The sequence below is a fragment of the Panthera tigris genome, chromosome E3 (assembly GCF_018350195.1).
Source record: "Panthera tigris isolate Pti1 chromosome E3, P.tigris_Pti1_mat1.1, whole genome shotgun sequence".
Lineage (NCBI taxonomy): Eukaryota > Metazoa > Chordata > Mammalia > Carnivora > Felidae > Panthera > Panthera tigris.
The window spans coordinates 8,355,010-8,371,190 of record NC_056675.1 but is presented as its reverse complement, the minus strand read 5'-3'; the positions used below and the strand labels follow the sequence as shown (position 1 = coordinate 8,371,190).

Sequence of the window (16,181 nt, the reverse complement as noted above, 5' to 3'; positions counted from 1 at the left end):
GACACTTTCCCAAAGAAGACATCCAGATGGCCAACAGACACATGAAAAGATGCTCAACATCACTCATCATCAGGGAAATACAAATCAAAACCACACTGAGGTACCACCTCATGCTGCTCAGAGTGGCTAAAAGGAACAAATCAGGAGACTATAGATGCTGGAGAGGATGTGGAGAAACGGGAACCCTCTTGCACTGCTGGTGGGAATGCAAACTGGTGCAGCTGCTCGGGAAAACAGTGTGGAGGTTCCTCAAAAAATTAAAAATAGAATGACCCTACGGCCCAGCAATAGCACTACTAGGTATTTATCCAAAGGATATAGGAGTGCTGATTCAAAGGGGCACATGCACCCCAATATTTATAGCAGCACTACCGACAATAGCCAAATTATGGAAAGAGCCCAAAAGCCCATCAACTGATGAATGGATAAGGAATAGGGAGTGTGTGTGTGTGTGTGTGTGTGTATGTATATATATATATATATATATATATATATATATATATATATGTAATGGAATACTACTCAGTGATGAAAAAGAATGAAATCTTGACATTTGCAACAATGTGGATGGAACTGGAGGGTATTAGGCCAAGCGAAATAAGTCAGTCAGAGAAAGATATCAGATGATTTCACTCGTGTGTGCAATTTGAGAAACTTAACAGATGACCATAGGGGAAGGGAAGGAAAAATAAGATCAAAACAGAGAGGGAGGCAAACCATAAGAGACTCTTAAATACAGAGAACAAACTGAGGGTTGATGGGGGTGGAGGGTGGGGGGGGGTGGAAATGGGTGATGGGCATTGAGGAGGGCACTTGTGGGGATGAGCACTGGGTGTTGGATGTAAGTGATGAATCATGGGAACCTACTCCTGAAGCCAAGACTTCACTGTTAGCTAATTTGAGAATAAATTTTAAAAATAAATAAATAAAGGAAAAAAAGAAAGAAGGCCAGTGTTTTAGTCTCTCTGTGCTATCAGGCACTCCTTACAAAATGGGTCATCTCTGGGAGAAGTGTTTTAGGCTCCCTCAGGAACAGGTTCCTATCACGGGGCCACACTGGCAACAGAAAAAAAAGAGAAGAACATGGGGATCCCTCACCCTCTTTGAATGACAGGAGCCAGACAGCAATGTTTTCCCTCAGAGTTTTAAGCGCGTGTGGGATTGGCTGGTGACACCCCATGAGTGTAGACTCATGACTGGGGCTTGCCTCAGGACTGGGACGGTCAAAAGTGAAAAAAAGGGGGGGCTCTCCTGCCACGTTCTCTGTCCTACCCCATTCTTGCTTCTCTGGTCAGAAAGACAGGGTTTTTCTTAGAGCTTATTCTGTTTCCACCCTCTTCACCGTTCCAGAATTTGAGCTATACTCGAGCTTAATGTGGGACTGTGGAGAAAACAGAAAAAAGCCAACAACGAACGTTGAAGATTAAAATAACTTTGATTTCCCTGCCCAATCCACTTTCTCTGATTTAGTCTTCACAGCCCTCAGATATGTGTTCTGTCCAGGCATTTTAGCTGTAATCAGTGGGAGAGGTAGGGTGGAGTGGGCTTACACTAGCTTCACTGAATCCAGAAGACCTACAGTTGGGTTCTGCACACCTGTCTTGCTAAGCACTTATTAATTCCAACAAGTTGTTCACCAATTCTTAAAACTTCTAAATGCAAAATAATTTCATCCGTGAGTAATGGCAGTTTACTTCCTCTGATCTTTATATCATTTTCTTGCCTTGCTCTTGGGGTTGGCAAACTTTTTCTGTAAAGGCCAGATAGTACTCATTTTAGACTTTGCAGACCATATGGTTTCTGTTGCAACTACTCAGCTCTTCAATTGTAGTGTGAAAGCAGCTATAGACAATATATAAATGAATGGGCATGGCAGGATTCCAATAAAATTTTCTGTACACAAACAGGTGGGGCGAAGCACTTCCAGAATGACCGAGTAAGGACTTCCAAAAACATACTTCTTTGTAAAAGCAATGAGCATGTTGGCAAAAATGATCGGAATCAATTTTTCAATGATTTTTGGAAATTAACCAAAGGCTTACAACAATGTGGGGAGTGTTTATTTTTAAAAAAATATGGCTGAGTCATAGTGAGCACAGCAAGTTTTGTGATTTTTTTTTAAATAAGGTCAGCTCATTCTTATTTTAAAAAAATGTTTAATGTTTGTTTCCTTTTGAGAGAGAGAGAGAGAGAGAGAGAGAGAAAACGCAAGCGGGGGAGGGGCAGACAGAGGGAGATAGAATCTGAAGCAGGCTCCAGGCTCTGAGCTGTCAGCTCAGAGCCCCACGCGGGGCTTGAACTCATGAACCATGAGATCATGACCTGAGCTGAAGTTGGAGGCTTAACTGACTGAGCCACCCAGGTGCCCCAAGCTTTGAGAAGTTGTAACTTGTCCTGTTTCCATGTCCTTCTCCCCACCTCCACTGTAGGCTTGAAAAATGACAGCTTCACAACAGTGGTGGCCAGGACAATTAGCAGCCCTACAGCCACTAGAAGATAATGAACAGGTTTGGAGCCTCCAAAAAAGCCCATACTCAGGGAGTTGTCACCATTTGACCTGTCTGGCAACTCCCTGAAAAACTCCATTCTTGGGATTGTCTTTATTTGACCTGCCTTAGAGATTGGTCTGCGTGAACAGGAATAGCTCCAGAGCATTTGTCAAAAACAATCAGCTGCAACTGTTTCACACTGTAGCCACCTGAAGTGGTGATATCGTTGGGGTTAAAGAGAAGTCAAATAAAACCTAGAGAATGAGATGCGCATAGGGGGCTTTAAAAGGCTCCAATATGTTCCTGGGACTCTAGAAGGCCATGTACATGTGCATGGCTGTGCACACACCTGAGAAAGATCTGTGAAAACTTGAATGTCTCACCTCTGGCTGACCTTGAGGCTCTGCGCAGGCAGGAAGTAAAGGTTAGGACACAGTTGTCAATTTCTCACCAGAGCATTGAAAACTTGCCCCAACACCACACAGGGCCCCTCAACAAGGGCTGAGAGACTTACTGGCTTAAGGGATTTAAGGGGCTCTCTAGCCAATCAGTAGCTGACCACTAAGCTAGCTGAGTAGAAATTTCAGGGGCTAAACAGAGCAGAGCACAGAGACTTTACAGAATTAGTCCGGGAAAGTTACTAACAAAACCAACAGTAGCAGCAAGAACAAATCACAGTAACAACAAACCCTTGGGGAGTGGAGAACCAATTCCAAATTTGTGACATTATATTATTTAAAAAAAATTTTTTTAACGTTTATTTATTTTTGAGACAGAGAGAGACAGAGCATGAACGGGGGAGGAGCAGAGAGAGAGGGAGACACAGAATCGGAAGCAGGCTCCAGGCTCTGAGCCATCAGCCCAGAGCCCGACGCGGGGCTCGAACTCACGGACTCACAGACGGTGAGATCGTGACCTGAGCTGAAGTCGGACGCTTAACCGACTGAGCCACCCAGGCGCCTCAGACATTATATTATTTTAATACGCAACTTTCAACTAAAGTTTATGACCCACGCAAAGAAACAAGAAAGTGTGGCCTAATGACACAAACCTGTCCCCAACGGAGCACAAACACTGGACTTCCTAGGCAAAGACTTCAAATGCACCGTTAAAGGGGCACCTGGGTGGCTCTGTTGGTTGAGTGTCCAACTTCAGGTCTGGTCACGATCTCACGGTTCGTGGTTTTGAGCCCGCGTCGGGCTCTCTGCAGACAGCTCGGAGCCTGGAATCTGCTTCAGATTCTGTGTGTCCTTCTCTGCCCTCCCCTGCTCACTCTTTCTGTCTCTCAAAAATAAATAAACATTAAAAAAATTTTAAATACACTATTGGGGCGCCTGGGTGGCTCAGTCGGTTAAGCGTCCGACTTCAGCTCAGGTCACGATCTCGCAGTCTGTGAGTTCGAGCCCCGCGTCGGGCTCTGGGCTGATGGCTCAGAGCCTGGAGCCTGCTTCCGATTCTGTGTCTCCCTCTCTCTCTGCCCCTCCCCCGTTCATGCTCTGTCTCTCTCTCTGTCTCAAAAATAAATAAACGTTAAAAAAATTTTTTTTTTTAATTTAAATACACTATTATAAATATGTGCAAAAAAACCTGAAGGGGACTATGTCTAAAGAATTAAAGGAACACTAGTAACCAAACAGACATCGATAGAACACACAACAATATCCTGGGCACATTGCTGGTGAGGCTTGACCAATCAGACCTGCAGGGACAGTCACGGCAGCCACAGGAAGCGGTATTCTGTGCGAGGCGGTCTCTGAGCAGTTTCCTCACCAGAAGCTTCCTGATTCGAGCTGTGTTTGTGGCCGTCTTGCTGCCTGGTTATTTTCTCAGTCCAGCCCCCACTCCCATGTACCTGCTGATTCTGAGCGATTCCAGATTCTTCCAATGATTTCCTTCTCTGCCTTACCTAGCCAGATGGAGTGGGTTCCGAATGCCAGCGGTTAAGAATTCCAACTGATATACTCTTTTCTTTCTTTTTTTTCAAAAGAGATTTTATTTTAAAGTAACCTCTACACCCAACGTGGGGCTCAGACTCTTGACCCCAAGATCAAGAATTGCACACTCTGCTGACTGAGCCAGCCAGGTGCTGCATGATATACTATTTTCCACTGAGTCTTATATCTTAGACATATTTTCATGCCATTAAATATGTTTCAAAATATTAGTTTAATAGCTGCCCAATATTTCATATTTATTACTGTAATTTATTTAGCCTTGCCCTAGAGTTTAAGTGAATTACAAATTTATGTTAATCACTTACAATAAATATTGTATTCACATTTTAGCTTCAATCTTGACCCTTTTAAAATGTGTTAGAAGTGGGGGTACCAAGTTAATGGTATGAACATTTTTAAAACTTGGCGGCATAAAGCCAGTTTTTCCCTAGAAATTTTACACCAATGTCTACTCTCACATTTGTACCCTCACGATTTAAAATGCTCCATTTCACTCTACTCAAGAAGATTGGGTGTTAAGATTCGAAACAATTTTTGATAACCTGATAGGGGAAAATCTCATCAGTGTTTTTAATGGTCATTTCTTTGATTACTAGTGAAGCTTAATATTTTAAAATATGTCTTCTGTTACATGTTTTTATTTTCTGTTGTACATTTCTTGTTGACTATTTTTCTATGGGAATGTTCATTTTATTGATTTGTAATTGCTTTTTATATATTAGACGCGTTAACCCTTTGTCACATCTGTTGCAACTGTTATCCTTATTTATAGTTCCCCAACAATTTTAATTAAACGGCTTTTTAAAAACATTAAGATATTTAAGTTTCCACGCATTAAATTTTATCTTATTGTTATTTTTTTTTCCCCGCTGCTTTTATGTTTAAAAGGTCTTTCCTCACCCAGAGATCAAATATTGGTCTATAATTTCTTCTAGTTTTTAATGATTTCCTCTTTTGCATTTCATTCTTTGAATCCTCTGGAATTCATCTTGGAGTATGGTGTGAAGGAAGGAGCTAATTTTATTTCTTTCTGAATAGCTAAGCAAATGTCCCGGCATCATTTATTGAATAATCTGTTCTTTCCCCACAGATTTGCAATGCCACCTCAGTAAGCTGAGATGCGGTGATCACCATGGCAACGGGGCTGCGTTAAAAGCATTTGTTCTCACAAAGTGGAGGGCTGGTGCCCAGCAGGGCTCAGTCTGGCCTCCCTGCACGTCTTCCCTAATTAAGATGCACCTTTTGGTTTTGACTCTTTCAAAAAATTCTCCCTTTATAAACGCCCGTATAGAAGGAAAATTAGGGCCAAGGCCCTCCGTGCCCCATCTGTTAAGAGCTGGGCCTGCCAGGATGGTTGTGGCATAGGAGGAGATAGGCAGCGAGGTGAGAAAGTGGACAGTGATTTGGTCCTGTTATGTCCTGAGAGCCTGGAGGGACATCATCAAGGTCCTCGAATAGCTGGAGGGTGGGGATGGGATGGTCATGTTCGAGAACGTGGCTCTCGTGTAACACAAAGCAGGGGCCATACCGTTGGCAGAGCGGGAGTTTCTTCCACTGACTCCGTGCTCTGTGGGGCTTCCAGCTTTAGGTCCCCAGGGTCCTTCTTTATCAGACATCCGTGTCCCGCCTGGGGGAATGAGACCACAGCTTGGGCTCCTTTGTCAAGAAGGAGGAGGAGTCCTATCTTTGGGGAGGTCCCCGGGAGCCTGTGCACTGGGGGGGGGGGGGGAGGGAGGGGCAAAAGAGGGGCCCGACAACCACCCCTTGAGCGCTGGATGACTGCAAAGCCACCAGGTGCACGGGGAGACAAGTGGCCATGGCAGGCTATGGTAGGAAGACGCGGAAGTCACGAGCATGGACAGAACAAGGGGTCTCAGGGAGAGGAGAGCCGGGCACACGACAGAGCGTGGGGGTCAGCAACCTCTTCCTGCCGGAGATCCCAGCTCAGATCCGATAGGCTCCCCGGTGCCTGCCCCGACCCTGGCCCCCGTGCTTCGTGTCCCGAGATCCCTGCAGCCTTGCAATCAGCCCCTCATATTGAGGCACTTAGGCTGGGTTTCTGTTGCTGACAGAGCCGCCTGTGTTCCGGTCAGCACGACGCACCCCGGCCTCCTACTCGGCCCGTCTGCTGGCCCTGGGTCTCCAGCCTTAAGCACCCACCACCCCCTCCTTCTCCCCGATGACCCAGGTACGAGGTCTGCGAGAGCCCCGGTACAGGTGTCTTTCCTGCTTGTCCTCCTGGCCCGCCTCAACCAGAGACAGAGCAGGCTGGGCCGGTGGGGGTGGGGGTGGGGGTTGACCAGTGAAGAGCCAGCTCTGCCCACCCATCCCCCGACTCCTCACAACCGTCCCCTCCTCCCCGCTGCCACCATTCAGGCCTCACACCCTCTGGTTGCAGGGCTCCTTCCATACAAGTGTCCAGCTGTGTCTCTCCCCTGCTAGAAGCTTCCGTGGCCGCCACTGCCATCCAGGACCAATCTTCACCTTTCCTAATCTGACCTTGTCCCTCTCTCCTCCCCCATCTGCTCCCAGCCCCTTTCTGGAAACTTCCCTGTGCTTCTAACACTTCCTTTTTCCTTCTCACACTGATGGGCCTTTGCACCTGCTGGGCTTGCCCCACCCCCTCCTCCACCTGGTTAACTCTTACCCAATCTTTCAGGTGCCTCAGTTATGTCCCTCGTTGAGAGGATGCTCCTCCCTCCGGGTGGGCTGGGTGATCCTCCCTGGGGTCCCTTGCTGCCCTCACCACTGTCCTTGCTTTCCACTCTCTGAGAGGCAAGGACTGGCCTACCCCATCCTGTGGCCTGGGCCTGAGCCTGGGAGGGCAGGATGGGGCAGGCTTGGGGGCGTCCTCCATACTCACTCAGAGTGTGCTGCTGAGCAGTCGGGGGGGGGGGGGGCAACGATCCAGGGCTTTTCCTGGTTACCTGGCCCTTGAGGAAGCCAAGTCTATCCCCCAGGGGTGGGTCAAGATGGGCTGTCCACACCCAGACTAGGGGCTGCCGCATTCCCAGCACCCCACGAGGGGCCAGGCCCCGGCAGAGACTGGCAATGTTTATAATCACAAGTTAGTAAATGCAGGTGTAATGGATGGGCTGCAGCTGACCCCTTGGATGGAGAAATCTTGGAGGTGCAGCCAAGCCAGCTCCTGCCTGGTGTCACTGGGGTCTTGCTGTGTCAGGAATCTCGTAAAGAGAGGGGACGGCGCTGTGGGGAGAGGGGGAGAGGCTCTGTCCCCCACCTCCCACAGAATCCTCGAAGATCAAGCCTCAGGGTTTGGTGGAGCCTTCTGGAATGTGCCAATCCCACAGAAAGGTTTTCCCAGCTGCCAGGTCATCATAGTGGTTAAAAGAGTGTAGGCTCCTGTTCAGCCATAAAGAAAAATGAAGCATCGATACACGAAGTAACACGGGCGAACCTTGAAATTAGGTTCAAAGGAGCCAGATGCAGGAGGTCACGTAGTGGATGATTCCAGTATGTGAAATGTCCAATAGGCAAAATCATAGACAGATAGTAGGTTAGTGGTGACCAGGGGGTGGGGGGAAATGGGGTGATTGGGGTGTTAGTCCAGGGCATAGGGTTTCTTTTGGGGGTGGTGAAAAGGTCTTAAAATTGATTGCACAACTCTGAATATACCCAAAACCACTGAGTTATACATTTGCAATGGGTGAGTTGAATGCTATGTGAATTATGGTTCAATAATAATAATAATAATAATAAAGTTCAATTCCAAGAAAGGGAGTGTAGGCTTCAAGGTCAGACGGCCTGGGTTCAAATCCTGGCCCCACCACTTACTACCTGGGCAACGTTGGGCAAGTCACTTGACCTCCGGCCTGAGTTTGCTCACCGGCAAAATTAAGGTGATAAAGCACCTGTTTTGTCAGGTTGGCAGGGGTCAATACATGTGACGGCTGGGGCAGTGCCTGACACACGGCAGGCACCTTCTCTCACCAGTTCAGCCCTGTGTCCCATGTGGTGGAAGATGGAATATCCGAGAGGTTGAAGTGACTCGCCCAAGGTCACGGTCGTAGGCTGAGTGATGGCCCCCCACCTCTATGTCCCAGACGTAATCCCTGGATACAAACTTATTTTGAAATAAAGGTCTTTGAGGATATGATTAAGTTAAGGACGTCGAGATGAAGAGATTCCTGGACTCCCCAGATGGGCCCAAAAAACAATGACAAGTCCTTGTAAGAGACACAGAGGACAAGACAGACATAGCAGGGGAAGCCAGGTGAAGACGGGGGCAGCCACAAGCCAGAGGGACGCCCAGAGCCACTAGAAGCTGGAAAAGGGAAGGGATTTTTCCCTCAGAGCCTGCCGAGGGAGCACGGCCCCGCCATCACCTTGACTTTGGACTCGAGCCTCCAGAACTGTGAGAAAGACGTTTCTGGCAATTTGTCACCAGGAGCCTGTCCAGCGACCCAGCCCACAGTGTCAGAGCAAGGACTCTCGACTCCACTTACCGCTTGGGACCCCTTCATTGCATTTATCTATGAATATAAAACAGCTTCAACCCCAGATACCATGAGGGTTCTGGAGGCAGGTTCTGGGATCCTGTTTCACAGATGAGGACACTGAGGCCTCAGTGTCACCTGCCCATTCTACACACCCATCAACAAGAGGGAGTTGCCTCCTCACTGGGACACAGGAGCCCGGCTGTCTCCTCCGGGGCATACCAGCTCATTAGATTTACCAGCCCCCGCCTGGAAAAGTATTTAATTTGCCTTTTACAATGCACCAATTGCAAGTTAATTAACTGGCAATTGAAAGTTATAGGTGACATTAGAATTTATTAATAACATTGGAAATAAATCTCCCTGGAATTCAAGTAATTGAAAATCTCGTGAAATTTTTTTTTTTATTGTCCATAAAACAGGCCTGGAAGAGAAGTGTTCCAGAAACCTCAGGGGTGGTTGGGATTGCAGGTGTGGGAGAATTGGGTGGGAGGGGACTTCTGTTCTGACCTAAGCCCATCTTGGATGCCCACCTGACCCCTGCTCACGACCTCGGTCACTGCCTCCTAGAATGACTCTGGGAAGGAGTCATTCTCCTCTTGGGAATGTCCTGTGACTCACTGCGGTGATCAGAGCTGGGTGCTGGGGACATAGATGTGACCCTGCTTGCAAGAAAATCAGAGCCTGGGGTGCTCGGGTGGCTCAGTCGGTTGAGCGTCTGACTTCGGCTCAGGTCATGATCTCACAATTCGTGAGTTCGAGCCCCACGTTGGGCTCTGTGCTGGCAGCTCTCAGAGCCTGGAGCCCGTTCGGATTCTGTGTCTCCCTCTCTCTCTTCCCCTCCTCGACTCGTGCTCTTTCTCTGTGTCTCAAAAATGAATAAACATTAAAAAAAGTGTTTTTTAATCAAATAAAATATCAGAGCCTAACGGTGCAGACAGAGCAGTGAGGGCAGTGCATTCTGAGAAGGGAGACGCTCAGATATGGTCCCTGAGCGTGGGGGTCAAGTGTCTGATTAATAACGTGTGTACTCAGGGCCACAAAGCCCTGGGGGGGGGGTCAAGTGAGTGTCTGATTAACTTCCAGCCACACTCTGATTCCCTCCTGGTCCCAGGAAACAAGTTGTACTGTGTTCTCTAGAGGGATCACCCCAGGGGGTAGGGCAGGAAATGTGTGGTCCTATTGGAATGCCCCAGAGGAACCCCAGCCTGGATGACCCACTTCTGAGGTTTTTTTTTAAAATGTTTATTTTTGAGAGAGTGCAAGCAGAGGAGGGTCAGAGAGAGAGGGACAGAGGATCCAAAGTGGGCTCGGTGCTGACAGCAGCGAGCCCAGCGTGGGGCTCGAACTCACGAACTGTGAGATCACGACCTGAGCTGAAGTCAGATCCTCGACCGACCGAGCCACCCAGGTGCCCCTCTGATTTTCGACCAAGGCCATCTGGGCCCTCCAGCGGGAGCTCCCCTCTCCTATGGCAGCGGCAGGTCAGCTGCGAACTCCTGCCAGAGACCCTCACGTGTCAGAGGCAGAGGGCACCCCCTCGCCCCCCGCTGTGCCATCAACCTCTATTCCTTGGGGCAAGAGCGACATTACAAGTACTTTACAACCGCATAGCACGGGCACCCGTCGGGCAGATCCCGGTCTTGGTATTGGGACTGGGTCCTGGATTCCGGGAGGTCTCCGCGAGGAGCCAGGAAGGTGGGGGGCAAGTGGGCGGTCCTGGCGTGTTTAACAGCAGGTCTGGCGGATCAGCCCAGCCTGAGTCCCCTCCACACAGTGGCCACCGTGCTGGGGCCCTTGGGTAGCCTCTGACCAAGAAGGTCTTCAATTTCCGCTCTGGCCGGTGGCCAACTTGGGTGGAGCAAGCCGGGGTCCTTGGCTGTGGGCCCTACACCTGCCTTGCTCAGGAGCCACCCCCGCCCCGAGGGGAGGCCCGAGTCAGGGTTCTGCCTCCGTCTACACTCTTTCAGTGCCTTGCTCCCACTCAGCTGGGCGGACACGTGGGGAAGAGAGGGTCCCACGAGCCAGACAGGGCAGTCACAGGCCAGGGCCCTGGGACTAGGGCTGCTCAGGACCCCAGGGGAGGGGGCCTGGCAGAGAAGGGAAGTGTTAGTAAGGTGTTCCCGTACCCTGGGTTTCCCCACATGCACCTGTATACTGAGTACGTGCACACACTCACGCATACGTTCACATACCAGGGGCTCGAACCTGTTTGAGCAGAAAGGTCAGGTTTGATCTAGACCGTGGGGCACAGGAGAGAAGTGGGTGCAGAGTCGAGAGCCGAGCAGACTTTGGGAGCCCCCGGGGGTGGGACTGAGATGAGGGGGAGGGGGGCTGAGCAAATTCTCCCTGATCAACTCCTCTGGTGGCCCATGCAGGCAGGCGCAGGGGTGGGAGCTTCCTCCCCTCGCTCCCCTCCTGCACTGGGCTCATGAGCTCCTCCCCCAGGGGCTGGGGACGGCGGGGACGGAGAGGGGCAGTCATGGGTCCTGGAGGCCCAGTAATGGCTCTGGGTGGCTGGCTTTGCCATTCTGAGTCACCACTGGGACCCATTAACCTGTCACGCGGGTTTGAGTTTCCCTCCGTGAGCACAGAGACACTTATGACATGAGACAGAAGCAAGGACCAGAGAGGCTGCAGGAGTCAGAGGAGGTGATGCGTCTGAAGATTTTGCCCAAAGCCAAGAGAACTGCGCTTCCCCGGGGCTGTAAGTACCAGACCACACCCCCTCCGACTGCTCTCCCCTGTGGCTGGGGAGCCAGCACCCACAGGCCAACGAGAGACGCTAGTTCCTGGGGAAGCCCACAGCCAGGAGGACGGGACACCGAGGACGGGTCACCAAGGACAGGGCCAGGCTGCAGAGCCCAGGCTCAGGGCCAGGAACGGGGCAGCCCCTGCAGATTCACGGGGGGCAGTGCAGGCGGACTTGCGTTTCAGGAAGATGGTTCTACGGGCCAGATGGAGGGAAGAGGCCAGACTGACCGTGAGAACCCGCTGTGGCAGCCAGTCCCCCCCGAGGGTCAGCTTCCTACCCCTCGAACATTCGACATTCTCCAAGATCTGGCACCTTGCAGCCGCTCCAGTCCGCTGTGGGCATTCCTTCTGTCCACCACCAAATCTGTGCCGCTCGTCAGCCTTTGCTCGCACCTGACAGTCTCCTGGTTCTCGTGCCCTCGGCTCTTCCTTCCAGAACCACAGCAGCCAAGAGCACGGCTTCCCCGAGTCTCAGATCTGTGTGGAAACCCAGCCTCACCACCAGCTGGCTGTGTGACCTGGGGTGAGCCACTCAACTTCTCTGGGGCTGCACGGACCCTCCACAAAGCAGGGAAGGCGGCCGCGAAGCGCAGGGAGGGGATATAAGCCACATGTTAAGCGCGGTGCCTGGCCGCATCCTTATGAAGGACCAGCTCGTGAGCACCTCGCCGGGGAGACCCTGTCTCACAGCCCTGGCCCTCGGGGACTGGGACCTCCTCTGGGGTCCGCACTCGCCGCCTTCGCCCCGTCTGACACACAGCCTTGGCCTGTCCACCCTGCTGGTGGGGACCTCCCACCGGGAGCTGGTTCCCTCCCGCACTCCCTTCCGCTCCCTGCGGCCTGGAAGTACCACGCATCCAAACTTGCCCTATGTCGGGGGCTCACCCCAGACTCTGCTAGTCCCCCCAAGGCCTGTCCCAGACAGTTGCACCACCCAGGGCCAGGGTACCCACGGAGGCATCTCATGAATCTAATTATTTAAAACTTATATGTTAAGTCTCCTCCTTTACAAAGACTGGGAAGGGAAGGCCACTGGGGGCTCTGACTAGAACGTGAGGGCCCGGGGAGAGCCAGTCCCCAGCCCTCTGAACCCCCACCTGTGCATGTGGGGACATCCACCCTGCGGGCCCGTGCTCGGTCCACACCCTCAAATGTGGCAGCCCCCTGGTCTAAGAATGCCGGGGTCAGCGGGGAAATGGTCTGTCCTTGAGACACTCAGAGGGAGAGGCCCACAGAGACCCTGAGCTGAGGGCCGTGGGGCCGCACATGTTGGTGTCCTGGGCCAGGCGGATAGTCTCCCTCCGAGCCCCGTCTCCACCCCTGGTCTGGGAGAGGGAGCTGCCCTCTGGTCTGTCTCACCAGGGGGTAGATGGCATTCAGTCCCGTGGTCACCCCAGGGGGCGCACTGGTCCCCAGATGAGGCTTCACCCAACAAAGGGGGTTGCTCAGGGCAAGGTGGGGGGCTTCAGTGAGCTGAGAGGGTGGCCTGGAGGAAGAAAAAGGGGCTCAGCCCTTCAGGGGAAGCGCTCACGCCTCTGCCCGGCCAGGCTTCCTGCACCCGCGCATATGCCCTGTGCACAAGATGTGGGTGCACAAGCGGTCAGCGACGGGCCGCCCTCCTTCACCCCTCCCGGCCTCTGCGGGTGCCGTGCGCCTTCCTGCCGGGTCCCTTTCCTGTGTAGCCCCCTCCCGTTGGCCCCCGAAGACCCCCCGTTGTGCCGCTGCGGCCCCGCAGCCGCGTGTGTGTGGCACGGGCCAGGAGTCGCCTGTCCCCACATCCAGCCACAGGGTCACGACATACGCATCTTCCGGGCACGGCCTGCGCCACCGTGGCCCGGCTCACCAGGCCTCGCCCAGCTGCCACCACAGGACACCAGACCCCCAGTGGGGAGAGCACCTTTATTGTCACAGCGTTCCAGACTGCCCGCTGCCTCTGACTGCCACACCTGGGCCCCCAGGCCAGTTCTGCCTCACAAGGGGCCATCGGGACCTTGAGGGCAAGAAGAGGTTACCGGGGCCCGTGGGACCAGGCCACAACCTCCCGGGAGCACCAAGGACGCTGGGGACAGATGGCTCCTGCCCTGAGGGGACACGGGCCCTGGGGTGGCACCACGATCTTTGGGTCTCGGCCCGGCAAGAGAGGAGAAGCAGGGCTGGTCCAGGTCACAGGGGACCCAGGGCCCGAGAGGCCTTAAGGGCTGCGGTCTGAGCTGCTCTGGGGTCCCGGGCCCCGGCCACCTACTGAGGCCCCTTCCCCGGGCCCACAGCCCTCAGCGGGCAGTGTCTCTCCTGATGGGGCCTGGGACTCAGCTGTCCTTCCTCTAGATTGTCAAAGGGTCGTTGGACTTGCTGTGCGATGCGGAAATGGCCAACCCTACAGGTTCCCAGGGAAGGCAGGGCTGCAAGTGACGGCCTCCTCAGGTGCACGTTCCCGGGAAATACTGCCTCCTCTCGGCTCGGGGGCAGGAGGGCCTGCTGGGCTGGACTGGGTGGGCTCAGAGAGACTGGGAGGCAGTGGTGGGCGACTGCCAGTTTGGTTTGAAGGCCCCTGCACCCCCAGTGCCCCTCTCTCACTGTCCCCAAGTCCGTGTGAGCGTCACGGGCTTATTCAGGGTCTCCCTGGCCTCTGAGAGCAGCCGCCGCCAGACCCTGGAGCAGACCCCAAGCCCAGGGACGGGGAGGCTGAGGAAGGAGGCCCGGGACCCTGCCTTCCTTCCCTGCGGGCCGGGCCAGCCTCCCCACAGCCCCACGCCTGCCCTGAGTTTCTCTGTGAAGACAGGAAGCTGGCGGGGTCCCGAGTTAAGGAACCGAGAGGCCTGGGTTCAAATCCTGCCCCGGCTGTCCCTGGTCCCGTGGCCTTGGCACGTTATTTACACTGGCCGAGCCTCCGTCCTCCCGTGGAAAGTGGGGTAGCAAGCCTGCCTCCTAAGGGTTAAATGAGACAATGTAGGGAAAGCCCCTCGGACAGGCCCAGACTCAGTGAATGATGAGTATTATGATTATTCTCGTGCCCCGCCCAGCCCACCCAGAGCCCGTCTCCTGCAGAAAGTGAGGGCGGGGGAGGGCAGGGACAAGGAAAAGGCCCCGCCAAGGGTGCCGGGGCCCTCTGGACCCTGCCTCTGCAGTTGCCATCTGTCCCCAAGGCCCCCAGGCCCCGGGAGCCAGCGTCCCTCAGGATCCTCGGTGCCTGGAGCCCAGTCCCACCAAGTGTTGTCTTCAGAAGCCGGTGGCCACACAGGGCTCGGAGCTGGGTCTCCGGCGGGGCTTGTCCTGGAGAGCTGGCCTCTTACTTCCTGCCGCTGGCCTGGCCAGCGCTCCTCTGCCCAGGGTCGGGGCCGAGCAGGGCGGCGAGGGGACCGTCGGCGGGCGGGGAGCCCCCACGCTTCATCTTGAGGCTGGCTCTCAGGGCAGCATCTTGGCCGGAGCCCCCCTCGGGGGAGGCCAGGGGATCTGGAAGGACAGCAGGTGCACGGGCTCACACAGGGTCTTGGGAGCACTCGAAGGCACTTTGCTGCTGGCACCAGGGAAGCCACGTGCCCGGCGAGGACAGGGCAACGCAGCAGCAGGGTGTCCCCTCACGTGCACCCCCCTCCCCATTCAGTCGCCCGCTCACTCGGTAACAAGTGCTGAGCAGGGCTGGGCTCCAGGCCCCTCCCTGTCACCACCCTCCTGTCGCAAGGGCCTCCCAGCGTGCCAGGCAGAGACGTGGAAACCCCACGCCGTGAGGGAGTAGCAGACCCTATGGAGCACCATGAGGCAAAAGGAGGGTGCCTTCACAGAGGAAGAGACCCTAGAGCAGGTCCCCCATGGGAGCTGGCAGTCAGCCGGCAGAGGGACCGGCCTGAGCAAAACCAGAGGTTGGGGGCGGGGGTTCCGGGGACGACTAGGTGGTGGCTCCGTGCCACTGGGCACCAGGCCATGCTGGGGAGGGGCTTGGGCTTGACGTGCCTGGACACCGATCATGGGCAACAGGGAGCCACGGAGGGTCCTTGAGCAAGGGGAGGCGCAGGGTCTGACTGGGGTTGGGGGAAGACCATCTGACAGCCAGGCGGAGGTGTCATCGGAGACCGGAAATGGTCGCAGCTGCCACAAGGGCGGCGGGGAGCGGGGAGGTGGGAGCGGAGGGGACTCCCAACTCTGGGGCCAGCTGTGGGGCCGGCCGGCGCCAGGCCCTGGTCACAACTCACCGTGGATCCCGATCATGTGCTCCAGGATGAGGACCCTCTCTGCCAGGATCTTCAGGGCCTCCCGCAGCTGCTGCACCCCCTCACTCTGGCGGGGAGGAAGCACGGGGTCAGGGCTGGCCACAGGGACGCGGCCGGGGCCACGCGGCTTCCGCGTCCATGTCCTCCCCGCCCTCCCTGCTCCCGCCTCCTTGTCGCCATCCTAGTACAACAGCCATCACAGGGTGGATGTTTTGCGGACAAGGAATCCGAGGCACAAAGAGAGTAACAGGCGTCCTGTGGCTGCACAGCCTGGGGCTTAACACCCGACCTGGCCCCTCGAGCCTCGGTTCTTCCGGCTCC

General features: G+C 54.1%; 1 protein-coding gene across 2 annotated transcripts in view; it reads right to left on the bottom strand.

The window, feature by feature from the left end:
* Positions 1 to 13,546: 13,546 nt before the first annotated feature.
* COL26A1 (collagen type XXVI alpha 1 chain) overlaps positions 13,547 to 16,181 on the bottom strand; it is a 164,302-nt gene continuing 161,667 nt past the window's right edge. For both annotated transcript variants that reach the window (XM_042970989.1, XM_042970990.1), the window contains exons 12-13: positions 15,843 to 15,927; positions 13,547 to 15,105 (exon numbers count right to left, since the gene is read on the bottom strand). In XM_042970989.1, the coding sequence (XP_042826923.1) occupies positions 14,942 to 15,105; positions 15,843 to 15,927 (249 nt within the window). In that variant the 3' untranslated portion in view covers positions 13,547 to 14,941. The remainder of the gene's footprint in view (positions 15,106 to 15,842; positions 15,928 to 16,181) is intronic.